The sequence below is a fragment of the Peromyscus eremicus genome, chromosome 18 (genome assembly GCF_949786415.1).
Source record: "Peromyscus eremicus chromosome 18, PerEre_H2_v1, whole genome shotgun sequence".
In the NCBI taxonomy this organism is placed as follows: domain Eukaryota; kingdom Metazoa; phylum Chordata; class Mammalia; order Rodentia; family Cricetidae; genus Peromyscus; species Peromyscus eremicus.
In genome coordinates, this window is record NC_081434.1 from 17,743,780 (window position 1) to 17,756,647 (window position 12,868).

Here is a 12,868-nt window from a genome sequence, read left to right on the forward strand (position 1 = left end):
CCATATAAGACCATAACAAACACTACATGGTTTAAAAGTAAAAGGAGAAGATATACACAGAGCAGGGGCATACTGAGCCTCAGAGGGAAGGAGCTCCAGACCAGACAGGTAGCCTAAGATCACCCTACCACAGCACTCAACATTAAGAAAATAAGGGAAACTGCCAGAAAGGATTCTACAGGGAACACAAAGCAAATACAGAGCACTGGGATGTGAGCCAGGGCAAAGGTCTGGGCAACAGTGTGAATGCAGAAGCTAGGCTGCATCAGGAAAGTGGAGTAATGACACTGACGTCAACGAGGTAAAGAGGTGCCAGACTATGGAAGTCTTTGCACGGCCTTAGTCAGACTTTGGTTGTGTTTTGAATAGGATTAGGGGAGCAATAAATGGTTTTGAGAAAGGGACTGACTTGGTCTGATTCTATTTTAGCAGGATTGTTCCAACTTGTTATTTTGAAAACAATGTAAGAACGGGAGTATAAATGGAGTTTACTGAAACAATCTGGGGTAACACAGCAGTGCAGTGCAGGTGATGAAAGGTTATCCAGTTCTGCAGCAGGAGGATTTCCAAACAGACCATGTGCAAGACAAGAAAGAAGGAGCCAAGATCATCTCAAGTGGTCTGAATTGAGCACCTGCATGATGGAAAGGCCACCAGCTGACCAGCTGTGTTATACAGAGAACACCACGGAGCTGGGGAAGGCTACATGTGAGACGTCTGTTAAGATATCCAAGTGGATGCCAAGAAGGCAGCTGTATATATGAAGTCAGTACAGAGAAAGGTTCAAGCTGGTAGAAGAAGCACAAATGGTGGTGTGTGTGAGTTAGGTTTATGACCTGAATGCCTTGGTCACTGACGACTGACAAATGTCACAGTATAAAGGAACAGGCACCAGAAAAACAACGAATACTGGACAATACATCTACGACTCCAGTGACAGCACTCCCAAGCAAAGCTGAAACACTATGAGAACAAAGCATGTCTTCCAAACACTGCCCAGGAAGGTGTGGACAGGAGGCATTCCATGGGATGTCAGTAAACCGTCCTCCCAAGCCACCTGAGAATAATGCTGACAGAATGGGGAACAAGCGAGCATCTTCCTGTCAAGTAACTTTCTTCCCCGAGGGGACATTAATGTGTTGGCTTTATGTCTGGGGGATACAGTACCACATTGTGTGATACAGAAAGACTGTGCAATAACTAATGTGGACTAACTCCACCCAAGTATCCGGTGCCTTTTTTATAAGCCAGGCACTCTATGGCTTTAGCTAAAGTACTAAAATACTACGCACATCTCAGAGAGTCCAGAAACTTCTTAGAGTGAAAAACCATTAAGACAGGACGAAACATTTTCTTTTTAATCAATAAATAGCCAAATTCATTTCAGTAATTTGTTACAGAAATAAATCTTCTAATATGACTGAAAATAGTTTAAAAAAAAACTAAAATGACTGAAAATTTTCATTTGGGAATTTGTGTGCTACAAAGCATTTTCATTAAAATCACTTAATATTTACAAGAATTATTTAAATTAGTCTGACTCTCATAAAAAGAGTGCTATATGGAAACCATGATCTAATTGTACTGAGTATCTAAATATATGTCACCGAATCTCTGCGTATTCCACCTTTAAGAAACATAAAGGACAAAGTAGAAGGCTAGCACCGTGCCCTTCAACCTAAGTCTCAGTCAAAGCAAGACAGCAGTCACCCCGAGGTACAGAAACGATTCCCTGGGACGGGCTGTGGTTTTCATCCACAGCTTTAAGCGGTCCTTTCTTCCTTGGACACGCACTAGCTCGACTTGAGCCGTTTGGTGGCGGAAGGGGAAGCACAGAGAGCGCACCAGCAGGGACACAGCTGGCAGCACCTCTCCCCGGTACAGTTCTCATCAGTCATCTCGGAACAGAACCCACACTTGCAGGGATTACACAAGGCGTCTAAGCCGTTCTTCTCAGTGTTATCTTTGGCTCCGAGAAGAAGAAACTCCAGTGAAGGATATATGTTGCAGCTGGGAGCTCCTTGTTCCTAGAACGGGAGTCATCACTCTCTGCTTAGCTTGAATTTCTCATATTCCTCTAATCTGCAAAACTGTGCCCAGTTTATACTTGAGTTTTACATGAAAGATTTTAAACGTTTTTCCCCCCAGGAACTTGAGCTTATCACTGATGGCTCGAGAACATACTGTGGTCCACTAGGTACTTTCCATTTTTACTCCACTTAATGTGAGACAAACACATACAAACTTAGGAAAAATACACTTAAACATTAACAGTGGTCATATTTGGGCAGCAGAGCTTTACTTACTATAGTTTTACATATTATTTAATTATGGTACACTATGATGCATTACTGTTACAGTAAAAAATAAGAAGTGGAAACAAAATTGTAAATTGACTCTCCAGCCTCACTTGCTGCGTTATATAGAGACAATGTACAAAGTGTAGTGGGAAACACCCACTTCCAACTTGAAATCCTAGAAAAACAAATGTTAGCATCTTAAACACAGGACCATACATTACTCACTGTCTCTTGAACTTCAGCAGCTTCTGAGTATGGCATGATCTAAAAAAACAAACAAATGTTCTCAGGAGCACTGTAATCTCCAATACCTGAGGTATGAGATGAAAGAGTACCCAGAGTTTACAAAGGACTTAAGTGAGGAAACAGTATTCCCTAAAGTAACATTTAAAGAAAGGTAAGGGGGTTCAAGAGTACTTTCACACTAGGAATTAAACCCTTCACTTTTTTCTTTTAAATTCTGTGGCTTCGGGAAATTGCAATCTGTCAAGCTATGGGGTTCTCCAGAACACTCCAGAAGGAATTTCATTTTGGTTTTCCTGCTTGTACTAGTGTGACCCTGTCTTATTGCACTGTGTCCTCTCAGTGGATGAGCGGCCCCGATGAGGCCTCCGGCCTGCTAGTCTCTTCTGCAGACGAAGTTGACCTTCCAACACTTCTACCCATGCACTTGGACATTGTCGGGAATGCACTTCTAGTTCCAAAAGTCTGTTAGAAAGGAAGGCTTTTAGGCTATTTTAGAAAGCACTTTTTCTGTCAAAAATAACCCTGATTACTCTCTCTCTCTCTCAGAAACCCGTCCCCCTCTACCCACTTACCCCTTATTTGACCTGCTCAGACAGCTCACCCCACCCAGCTCTAACGCAGTCACTAGGTTCTGATTCTTCTCCTCTACACTGTTCTATTTCACATCGATCTTCTCTTTAATTTCCCACTAATATCCCTGCCATTTCTCAGCCTTTTCCTCCCCCTTTCAGAAGCTGCACCCACAATGACTGTTACCCCACTCATCCATTTACCTTGCTAGACACTGAAATTCAGAAAGGAATGAAAATACCTTCCTACTGCCAAGACTAACCGTGTGTGTTGTATTCACTTGACACTGAGACGCATTGTAATTGGACTACTCAGTTTTAATCATTCTTCAAGCCAGCCCATGAACTCCTGTGATGTTTCTTTCTCCTCTGTGAATGCATTAGTCATTCAACTTTCTCACTCTCTGGAGCTACTGTGAAGCTTCCTAACAATTTGTTTAAGTGTATTGTCTGGTGTCCTTTCAAAGTACGACAACACAAAGAACTGATCTGACAGTATTCAACCTAAGATAATTTCCTACACAATCATGCTGACTGTGTTATTCCCCTAGTCAAAAACATTTGATACACTGTTCTTTACAAAATAAGCCTCAAACTCTGGTATTTAAAATCTACAATTCAGCTAAATGATTCACCCCACAGAAATGTTCTGATCTCCTATAAACAAAGCCTTGAAACTCCACTTACTACACTTTCAGGCAGTTGTGGCTGCCAGAACTGACTGTACAGTGATTTGTAACCTGTGCCCCCACCCCCACCCCCGCCACAATTTTTCCTTTTGTTTAGCTGTCTAAGTTTGAAAATCCTCTCATCGCGGTGGCTCAATTTACGTAACTAATTCTGTTGCCAAAATCCAATCTGGAGCTATCCTTCCCAGTCTCTGGCTTCTTCGGAGAATTTTCCTTATTGCTTAGTGTATAAACATGACACTCCATCTGTATTGCTACTGCATCCTTCTGTTAGCATCAGACAGGACTGTGACAGAGCCCGGTGCCATCTATTCCTTCAAACACTGGCCCTGCACCTGGCAGTTAAACCCAACCACCAGGCTACTCAACAGATGCCCACTGTCACTTCTCTATGCTCAGAAAACACCTTGGTAACCAGGCTTGGTTGTGCAGACCTGTAACTCCAGCTACTTAGCAAGCTGAGGCAGGAGGATTACAAATTCAAGGCCTGCCTAAGCTACAGAATGAGTACAAGGACAGCCTGGGGAACTTAAGCACATTCAGATCTTATCCCAAAATAAAATGTACGAGAATGGACAGAGCACTTTCCTAGCATGCATAAGGCCCATGTTCATTCTCCACCAGAGAAGGAGGGCTAAGGGAAGATGGGTAAATCCTCAAGATTCTGCTCGAGAGCTGCTCCATCAGAAGACATTCTTTACAGTCCACTCCTTAGTCTACGGTCTATCACTCTCTCCTTCCCATCACGCTTTAGTTTTCATCAAACTGACACAGGACATAGTTTACACCATTCAGATATTCCACTGGAGGAGAACTGGGTCTGTTTTGCTCACTGCTGTGTCCCTTAAAGCAACAGGAAAACCTAGCACATTATAGACACTCAACAAACAGCAAATGAGTAAGTGCGTAAGTGAAAGGAAAAGCCTTAATAATTACTATAAACTCGATAAGCAGTGACATTTCTAAAATATTACTGTTGGGGAGTTTGGGGGCTGCTCTTCCACAAAGTTGGGGGGGGGGGCTAGAGGACAACTCTGTAGTCAGTTCTCTCCTTCCACCTTTACCTGGGTTCTAAGGTCAAACTCAGGTCATCAGGCTCATGTAGCAAGACCTTTCTCCAGTGAGCCACCTTACCACGCCCAGGGGAGAAATTCCTCATGTGTAGTTTTCTGCATTCCTGTCTACTGAAGGGCTAGTTCTATTTCTCTAAGACAAAAGTAAGTCTTGTCCATCTTTTTTTTATTTCCACAAATGTTAATAGAGTGCATGCCTAATGTCTTAGGATTACTGTTGCTATGATGAAACACTATGACCAAAGCACCTTGGAGAGGAAAGGGTTTACTTGGCTTATGTTTCCTTATCACTAGTCATCCCTGAAGCAGTCAGGAAAGGAACTCAGACAAGGCAGGAACCTGGGAGCTAGGAGCTGATGCAGAGGCCATGGAAGAGTGCTGCTAACTGGCTTGTTTTCTATGGTTTGCTCAGCCTGCTTTCTTATAGAACCCAGGACCAGCAGCCCAGGGATGGCACCACCCACCGTGGACTGGGCCCTCGCCCCATCAACCGCTGATCAAGAAAATGTCCTACAGGCTTGCCTGCAACCAGATCTTATGGAGGTGTTTTCTCAATTGAGATTTCCTCTTCTCAGATGATTATAGCTTGTGTCAAGCTGATATATAACTAGTCAGCACATCTAATATGACACACAAAAAACAAAGAATTAACGTAGAGTATAAGTATGAACTCTGAGTTTCTCTTTTTATGTCTTAAGACGGGCTAGCCACGAACTAGTAGCAGAGGGTGATAAGTAGCAGAAGGTGACCTTGAACTTCTAATCTTCCTACTTCCACCTCTAGAGTTTATAAAGTCTGAATTATAAGCCAAACTTTATAACAATGTAAAAGTTATAGCCTTGAAGAGTTATCTTGAATTTAGCTTTTCTTATTTGCTCAAAAGATCAAGTCGATTCCTAAAATTTTGTTACCACTAATATTTCAACACAGAAACTGGCCCAATCCTAACTAAGAACATCCTTAGTTTTCATCCACGACATAGTCAAATTTTCTCCCATTATTACTCTTTAGAATCTATACAGATTTATCAAGCTATATCCACTTTTAGTAATGGAGCATAAATGGCAATTCTTCTGGTGCTGGTAGCTTGTCATAACTAAATTCACCTCCTTCATCAAAGTCCTTACACAGAGAGCAGCTCAAAACTGATCAACATGATTTTCATCTGTAGTTTGTGCCATTCAAATGGTGGGGTAACAGGAAGAAAACTGTGGTTATAAAACAAGGAAAATGTGTTTGCTGTCCATGGAATGACTAAACCTGCGAACCTAGCCTTTGACCTCATGAAACATTTTCCTCTAAATCTGACTCAATCAACCATTTACCTGGAAAGGTTATGGAAACAATACAACCAAAATCGTATTATCATGCCACAATCACACCAGGTGAGATATGAGAACCGGTTATATCAGAAATGCAGGTGATATTTCAGAGTTGATCTTACAACATAAGCTTAATCTTACAATGGGTTTAAATTATTTTAATTTTCAGTCTGAAAGAACTTACCTAACCTAGATTTTTAGCTGGCAAATCATTCGCCTTATTTACAGGAATATACGGATTTCATGTTTGAGTGAGTCAAGACCAAGATGTAAAAGAAGACAGAATAACAAAAGTCTTCTCAGCTTCTGGAGTCTGTTTCTAAAGACTGCTGCATAAATGAGTGTACTCATCCATAACCTTGTATACCTTGCTGAATACTATCAGCCACAATGAGACTACTAATGCTATGGAAACGGTGGTCTCTGTACTCCTAACTCTACCACAGATAAGAAAGCGGTTGCTTGTTCTTCAGGTCTCAGAAACAATGTAGTGCCCAAGGATCAACATGAACCTCGGACACAAAGTCACAATTAGCTACCAGAGCAACACCCTGGAAATGATCATGTACCACATCGTTTTCAAAGTGTGCATTATAATAATACAAAATACTTTAAAAGAACGCTTCAGAGAGCAAGTGTAATATAGAGTTTCTGACATAGTATGTGTCTTTGCACACAATGACAAGAAAACCAGAACTGAGTAGCTGTACTCAAGTCTCAAGATTATCCTCTTACCTGGCTAAGAGACCTTACTCAAACGGCCCTCTGAGAGCCTCACCTCTTCCTTCCCACAGAGAATACCTACACTACCTATACCTCATGGTAACATGGAGATTACCACGGAAAGTGCGTGAGACAAGCAGCTCAGGACAGAGCACATAGTTAAGAATGCAAGAAATCATTTTCTTCCCATACAGGTAGAGTAGTACAACAGTCTAAAATTCCGAAAAACAGGGGTGCCGAACACTAGCAAATCCTACGGCAGCTCCTAGAAGAAGCATGAGGAGGTGCTTAACGAACTTCTCACTTACTCCTGTATTCTCCTGAGCTGTGCAAGTAGGACAGCTCTTGACTACAGAGACCAATAGAGCAAATGCGAGAAAAGCCTTGCAGTAAAATGAAGTGTCAAGTTCCACTAGGCCCAACTCTCTCAGACAGAAATAGTGGCCACGTTATTTACTACTACACTATGAAGTCACAAAAGTCCTTTCTAAAAAGAGTGCTCAGTAAGTACCAAATACACACCAGAGACTAAACTGACCTTTTGTATGGACTGCCCTAACTAACCGTATCCTAGCCTCTCTAGACAAACATCACTAACCAGAACACAACTGAAAGGGTTGTGACTAAGAGAGAACTAAGAATGAACAGTATCTTGAGTAACAGAGACAAGCGATGGAAGACAAGGATGAAGGAATCACTGTGGAATTAAGAGCCAGGTGTGATGACGCCAGCAACTGGGTCGTGAGGCAGAAACCCAGGAGTTCAAGGCCATCTTATACCTAGTGAGTTTAAGACCAGCCTGAGCTACATAAGACCCCATCTCAAAATAAACAAACAAATAAAAACAAAGAGAAACATCTGTCTCTAAAACACATCACACCCCAATGGTCCTACTACACCTTACGAACGTGCTTCACTTCCCTGAATATGCTGTGTTGTATGGTATTTTCTTACAGCGCTCCTCTGCCTACAATGCCACTCTGACCTTCACGAAGCCAGAAAAGGGCCTGTGTTCCTTTCAATACACAAGTCAAGTATTATCTTCAAAGACATTTTCCTCAACATTTTCTCTCCTCCTTTAAAATAATTGACTCTTCTGGTCCCCTCTGCAGCATACACTATCATCTACCCATACATTATCACACCGACTATGAATTGTTACATGTATTAATGCCCTAAAACTCACAAACAGAAATACAAGCCTGGAGTCCACTTTCTACTTGCTCTCCAACTTTGGAAAAGGTACATACTTTCCCTAATATTAGTTTCTGCATCTGTAAACAAAGGATGCTGCCACAGACGCTCCAGGTCCTATAGATACATATCTCTAACTCCTTTCACGTATTTTCCGTATGGCTATTGCTACCCTACCGGCTTTAACTGCTGTTAGATAACTTATTCTCCAGTCTGACCAAGAGCCTCTCTTCCTATTGTCAATCTTAGCTGCAACTGCAATCACCTAGACAACCTGGAGGAACTGATGCCTGCATCTCATATGAACAAGGACGTAGCCATGCACTGCAATTTCATAAAGCACACTAGACAACTCCAGTGATGAGTTTCTGGTTCGTGTGAACAGGGTCTCTATGCAGCTCTGCTGTCCTGGAACTCTCTATGTAGAGCAGGCTGAGCTCGACTGCCTGCCTCTGCCTCCCAAGTACTGGAAGAAACGGTGCCCATCACAGTGCCCTGCATCGGATTTAGTGGTTACTCATAACTGTCAGCATATTTTCTGAAAATTCCTCTACAGCAACAACTGGCATTGCCCATGGGCTCTAAAACCAATTCTCAGTGGTGTAGGCGTGAATGCAGCAAGACACTGTGCTGAAGGCATGTGCTCAGCGAAGTTCAGTTATCCAACGTCGTATGCAAATGTCTAACAAGAAGCAGCTTTTCTGCATACCTGGACGCTGTGTATCTCCCCACCCATCACACACACAAATAAAACCACCCTCCCAACCTTGTTTCTGCCTCACGGTGCTCTTTTCAACATACTGAATTTGATAAGATTTTGAAGCAGTTACATAAGCAAATGAAAACCTATTGAATCCAGATGAAAATACTTCGACTGTTCCACTCCTGCGAGATAAAATGGTGTGATTTGCTTGGGCTTCCAACTCAATTTTATCTTCCTGTAGGTCTAACATGTAAGATTTCTATTCCTGTTTCATTTAAAAACAATAAGCAAGTCGACAAAACAATGGTACTGAGACATTTCCCACGTGTGGATCGTCACATTCTGCTCATCGATTCACCACCCTCTGCCTTCCCGTCTCCCTCCTCACTACAGCTCTCACTACAAACAGATCCCAGAGTCACTAGGAGAGGAGTGCACGGCTGTCCTCCTCACTACTGCACACTAGAGTCACTAGGGGAGGAACGCACGGCTGTCCTCCTCACTACTGCACACTAGAGTCACTAGGGGAGGAACGCACGGCTGTCCTCCTCACTACTGCACACTAGAGTCACTAGGGGAGGAGTGCACGGCTGTCCTCCTCACTACTGCACACTAGAGTCACTAGGAGAGGAGTGCACGGCTGTCCTCCTCACTACTGCACACTAGAGTCACTAGGAGAGGAACGCACGGCTGTCCTTCTCACTACTGCACACTAGAGTCACTAGGAGAGGAGTGCACGGCTGTCCTCCTCACTACTGCACACTAGAGTCACTAGGAGAGGAGTGCACGGCTGTCGTCCTCACTACTGCACACTAGAGTCACTAGGAGAGGAGTGCACGGCTGTCCTCCTCACTACTGCACACTAGAGTCACTAGGAGAGGAACGCACGGCTGTCCTCCTCACTACTGCACACTAGAGTCACTAGGAGAGGAACGCACGGCTGTCCTCCTCACTACTGCACACTAGAGTCACTAGGAGAGGAACGCACGGCTGTCCTTCTCACTACTGCACACTAGAGTCACTAGGAGAGGAGTGCACGGCTGTCCTCCTCACTACTGCACACTAGAGTCACTAGGAGAGGAACGCACGGCTGTCCTCCTCACTACTGCACACTAGAGTCACTAGGAGAGGAGTGCACGGCTGTCCTCCTCACTACTGCACACTAGAGTCACTAGGAGAGGAACGCACATTACAAAGTCTCTAATCTTGCAGACTTCTCTCCAGAGTTGTATGGACTCCTTCGTTTCACTAATAAAATTGAGATGAATGTGCAGTTTAACTGACTTAGAGACGGGACCCCTCAGCTTTGGTCACATCCTCTTACAGGAAGCTCCTTTCCATAAGCCTTAGAGCTTCTGGAAAACAGTTCTTAGTGGAGATTAGGAAAAACCTTCAATCCACCCATTTAAAACTTCAGTAACTGTATTATTTATAAACACGGGAAGAAATAAGCCTTTAAAACCAGCTGTCCTCAAGTCTAGTTCAGGAAAAAAAAAAGCTTTCTATTTCTGTTTTCCGGCTAAGAATGATACTGTCTATACTGAGTAAAGAACACCTAAATACCTATCATTTCTATTTAGATTTCTAAACTGTGAGAAGACACACGCAGCAGGAGAATAAGCCCCTCCCCCATTTTTAGAATTGTTTTAAAATTCCAAGCCACTGTTTGGAATCTTTGAGTCACTTTTAGTCACGCTACACATAAAGAAAGTAACGTTACTAGGAAAGAAAACGACTGTTTTGCATAGAAGAAGTAAGCCCACCCCCACTATCACCAACACACATCCCAAGAAATGGAGGACGAGGCAACTGTGGAGCAGGACGTAACTTTGGAAGTCTACAGAAAAGGGATAAACCTACTAAAAGAGAAAATTCTATAAGGACTCTCCAACTCTTACCTCTAAATATATACACATAAAGCACAGGTTCAGCTGTGAGGACCAAAAAGAGAACCACAGAAAGACGGATTACAGACAGGTGTAATCCCAGCACTTGGAAGGTCGAGGAAGACCATGAGTCCAAGGTCTTTTTCAGCTACATGGTAAGTTAAGGCCAGCAATGGCTCCATAGTGAGCTCAAGAGCAGCCTGAAAGGTAGCAGATTTTACTTCTGAGCTCTTCCTAAAACTCCTTAGGCCATTCTAGTCATAAGAAAACAGAGACCAGCCAGGCATGGTGGCGCACGCCTTTAAACCCAGCACTCCTGTGAGTTCGGGGCCAGCCTGGGCTACAGAGTGAGTTCTAAGACAGCCAGGGCTGTTATACAGAGAAACCCTCTCTTAAACAAACAAACAGGGAGGAGGCAGGGGAAGGAAGGAAGGAAGGGAGGGAGGGAGGGAGGGAGGGAGGGAGGGAGGGAGGGAGGAAAAGAGAGACCAACTCCAAGTGAGAAACGACTTGCAAAAGTACCTGGTTGAACCCTTCAAAGCTGTAAGGTGAACCGGGTGTTTTACACCCATCATCTCAGCACTGGGGAGGCTGATGGACTACTAATGGTATGTTGGTCTGGGTTACATTCCAAGCCAGCATTGTATGAGATTCCCTCAACAAGAAGCAACAAAAACAAAGGTTTATTAAAACCAAGTCAAGTATAACAACCTGCCACAGCCTAGACAAGCCCAAGGAAACATGACAACTATGCACTGTGGCAGCCCCGGTGGGACCCAGGAAGAGAACATGAACATTAGGCAAAACTAAGCAAATCGGAATCAAGAACAAACTTCAGTTAGTAATAATTGACTGGGTCAGAAAGACGGCTCACTGAATTCAACCTGGCAACCTAAATTCAATCTTCAGGATGCATATGGTGGAAAGAAAAAATGAACTTCTACAAGTTGCTCTCTGATCTCCCTAAGTGCACCACAGCATATGTGCACACACAATTAATTAAATATTTATTATTGATAATCAGGGTAGAGTGCTTGCCTAGCATGCCTGAGGTTCTGTATTTGACCCCAAGACCTCCATCATGGAACATGCCATTTCTTAGGAGATGGGGGCAGGAGTCAGAGCAGACATTCAAGAGCATCCTCAGCTATACAGCAAGTTCAATGCCAGTCCCTATATTTAAAAAGAAATGAGAACTAGGGTGATGGCACAGAGAATGAAGTGCTTGCCTGAAAAACATTAAGATCCCCAGCACCCACATTAAAAACCAGGTGACATGATGGCAGGAACCTGTAATCTCAGCTCTTCCAGGCAGAGCCAAGAGGGCCTTGAGAAAAGCTCCCTTGGCCACTCAGACTAGCAAATCAGTGAGCGCCAATGAGCTCTTGGTGAGAGATCCCATCTTAAATAATGTGAATAAAGAAAAACATCACACTCTGGCCTACACACACACACACACACAAACCTGTGTGTGCACTGCCATAGACATATGCCAACAGGAACACATGCATATCCTCCACACACAAACGTACAACTTTTTATATGTGTATATGCATACACACATGCCCGTGTGTATAAAATCAGTATGGGTTCATTATGTCAAATGTACCATACTAAATATAAGATCATAGAAGGGGGAAATGGATACAAAAATTATAGAAACTATCTTTGTAATTTTTCTGCAATTCTAAAAGAAACTTCCAATGTCAAAACATTGGAGCTGGAAAAAATTAAGAGAACTTGTTCTTGCAGAGGATCCAGGTTCCACTCTCAGCACCCACATGCTCACAACCACTCATAATTCCAGTTCCAGGCGGCCCAATGCTCTCCTCTGATCTCTTTGGCACCAGTGCACAGACATACATGTGAGGAAAAACCCACTCACATAAAATAAAACAAATAAAAAAATTTTAGCAAGGTCAAAATATCCTGTGGAAAAAATTCAACTAAACAATTGAAATCACAAGATTTCACAAGCATACCTTCAAATAAACAAATAATACCAAATTAGTGTACAGGTACAAGAACGTAAGAAAGAAGCAGAAAGTGTTAAATACCATGGTATTATTACTAGCATAATTTTGATCTCACATTCTGTGAAAGCCTTTTTGGAACTGAAGAGTCCTGGGAACATACATAAGGTTTCCAAGCAGGACTGGGGAT

General features: G+C 43.0%; 1 protein-coding gene across 10 annotated transcripts in view; it reads right to left on the reverse strand.

Annotated features, from left to right (window-relative positions):
- Osbpl8 (oxysterol binding protein like 8) overlaps positions 1 to 12,868 on the reverse strand; it is a 137,421-nt gene that overhangs the window by 79,159 nt on the left and 45,394 nt on the right. For 6 of the 10 annotated variants that reach the window (XM_059245543.1, XM_059245546.1, XM_059245544.1 and 3 more), the window contains exon 3: positions 2,526 to 2,564. The exons of the other annotated variants lie outside the window; for them this stretch is intronic. In XM_059245543.1, the coding sequence (XP_059101526.1) occupies positions 2,526 to 2,564 (39 nt within the window). The remainder of the gene's footprint in view (positions 1 to 2,525; positions 2,565 to 12,868) is intronic. 10 annotated transcript variants of the gene reach the window in all.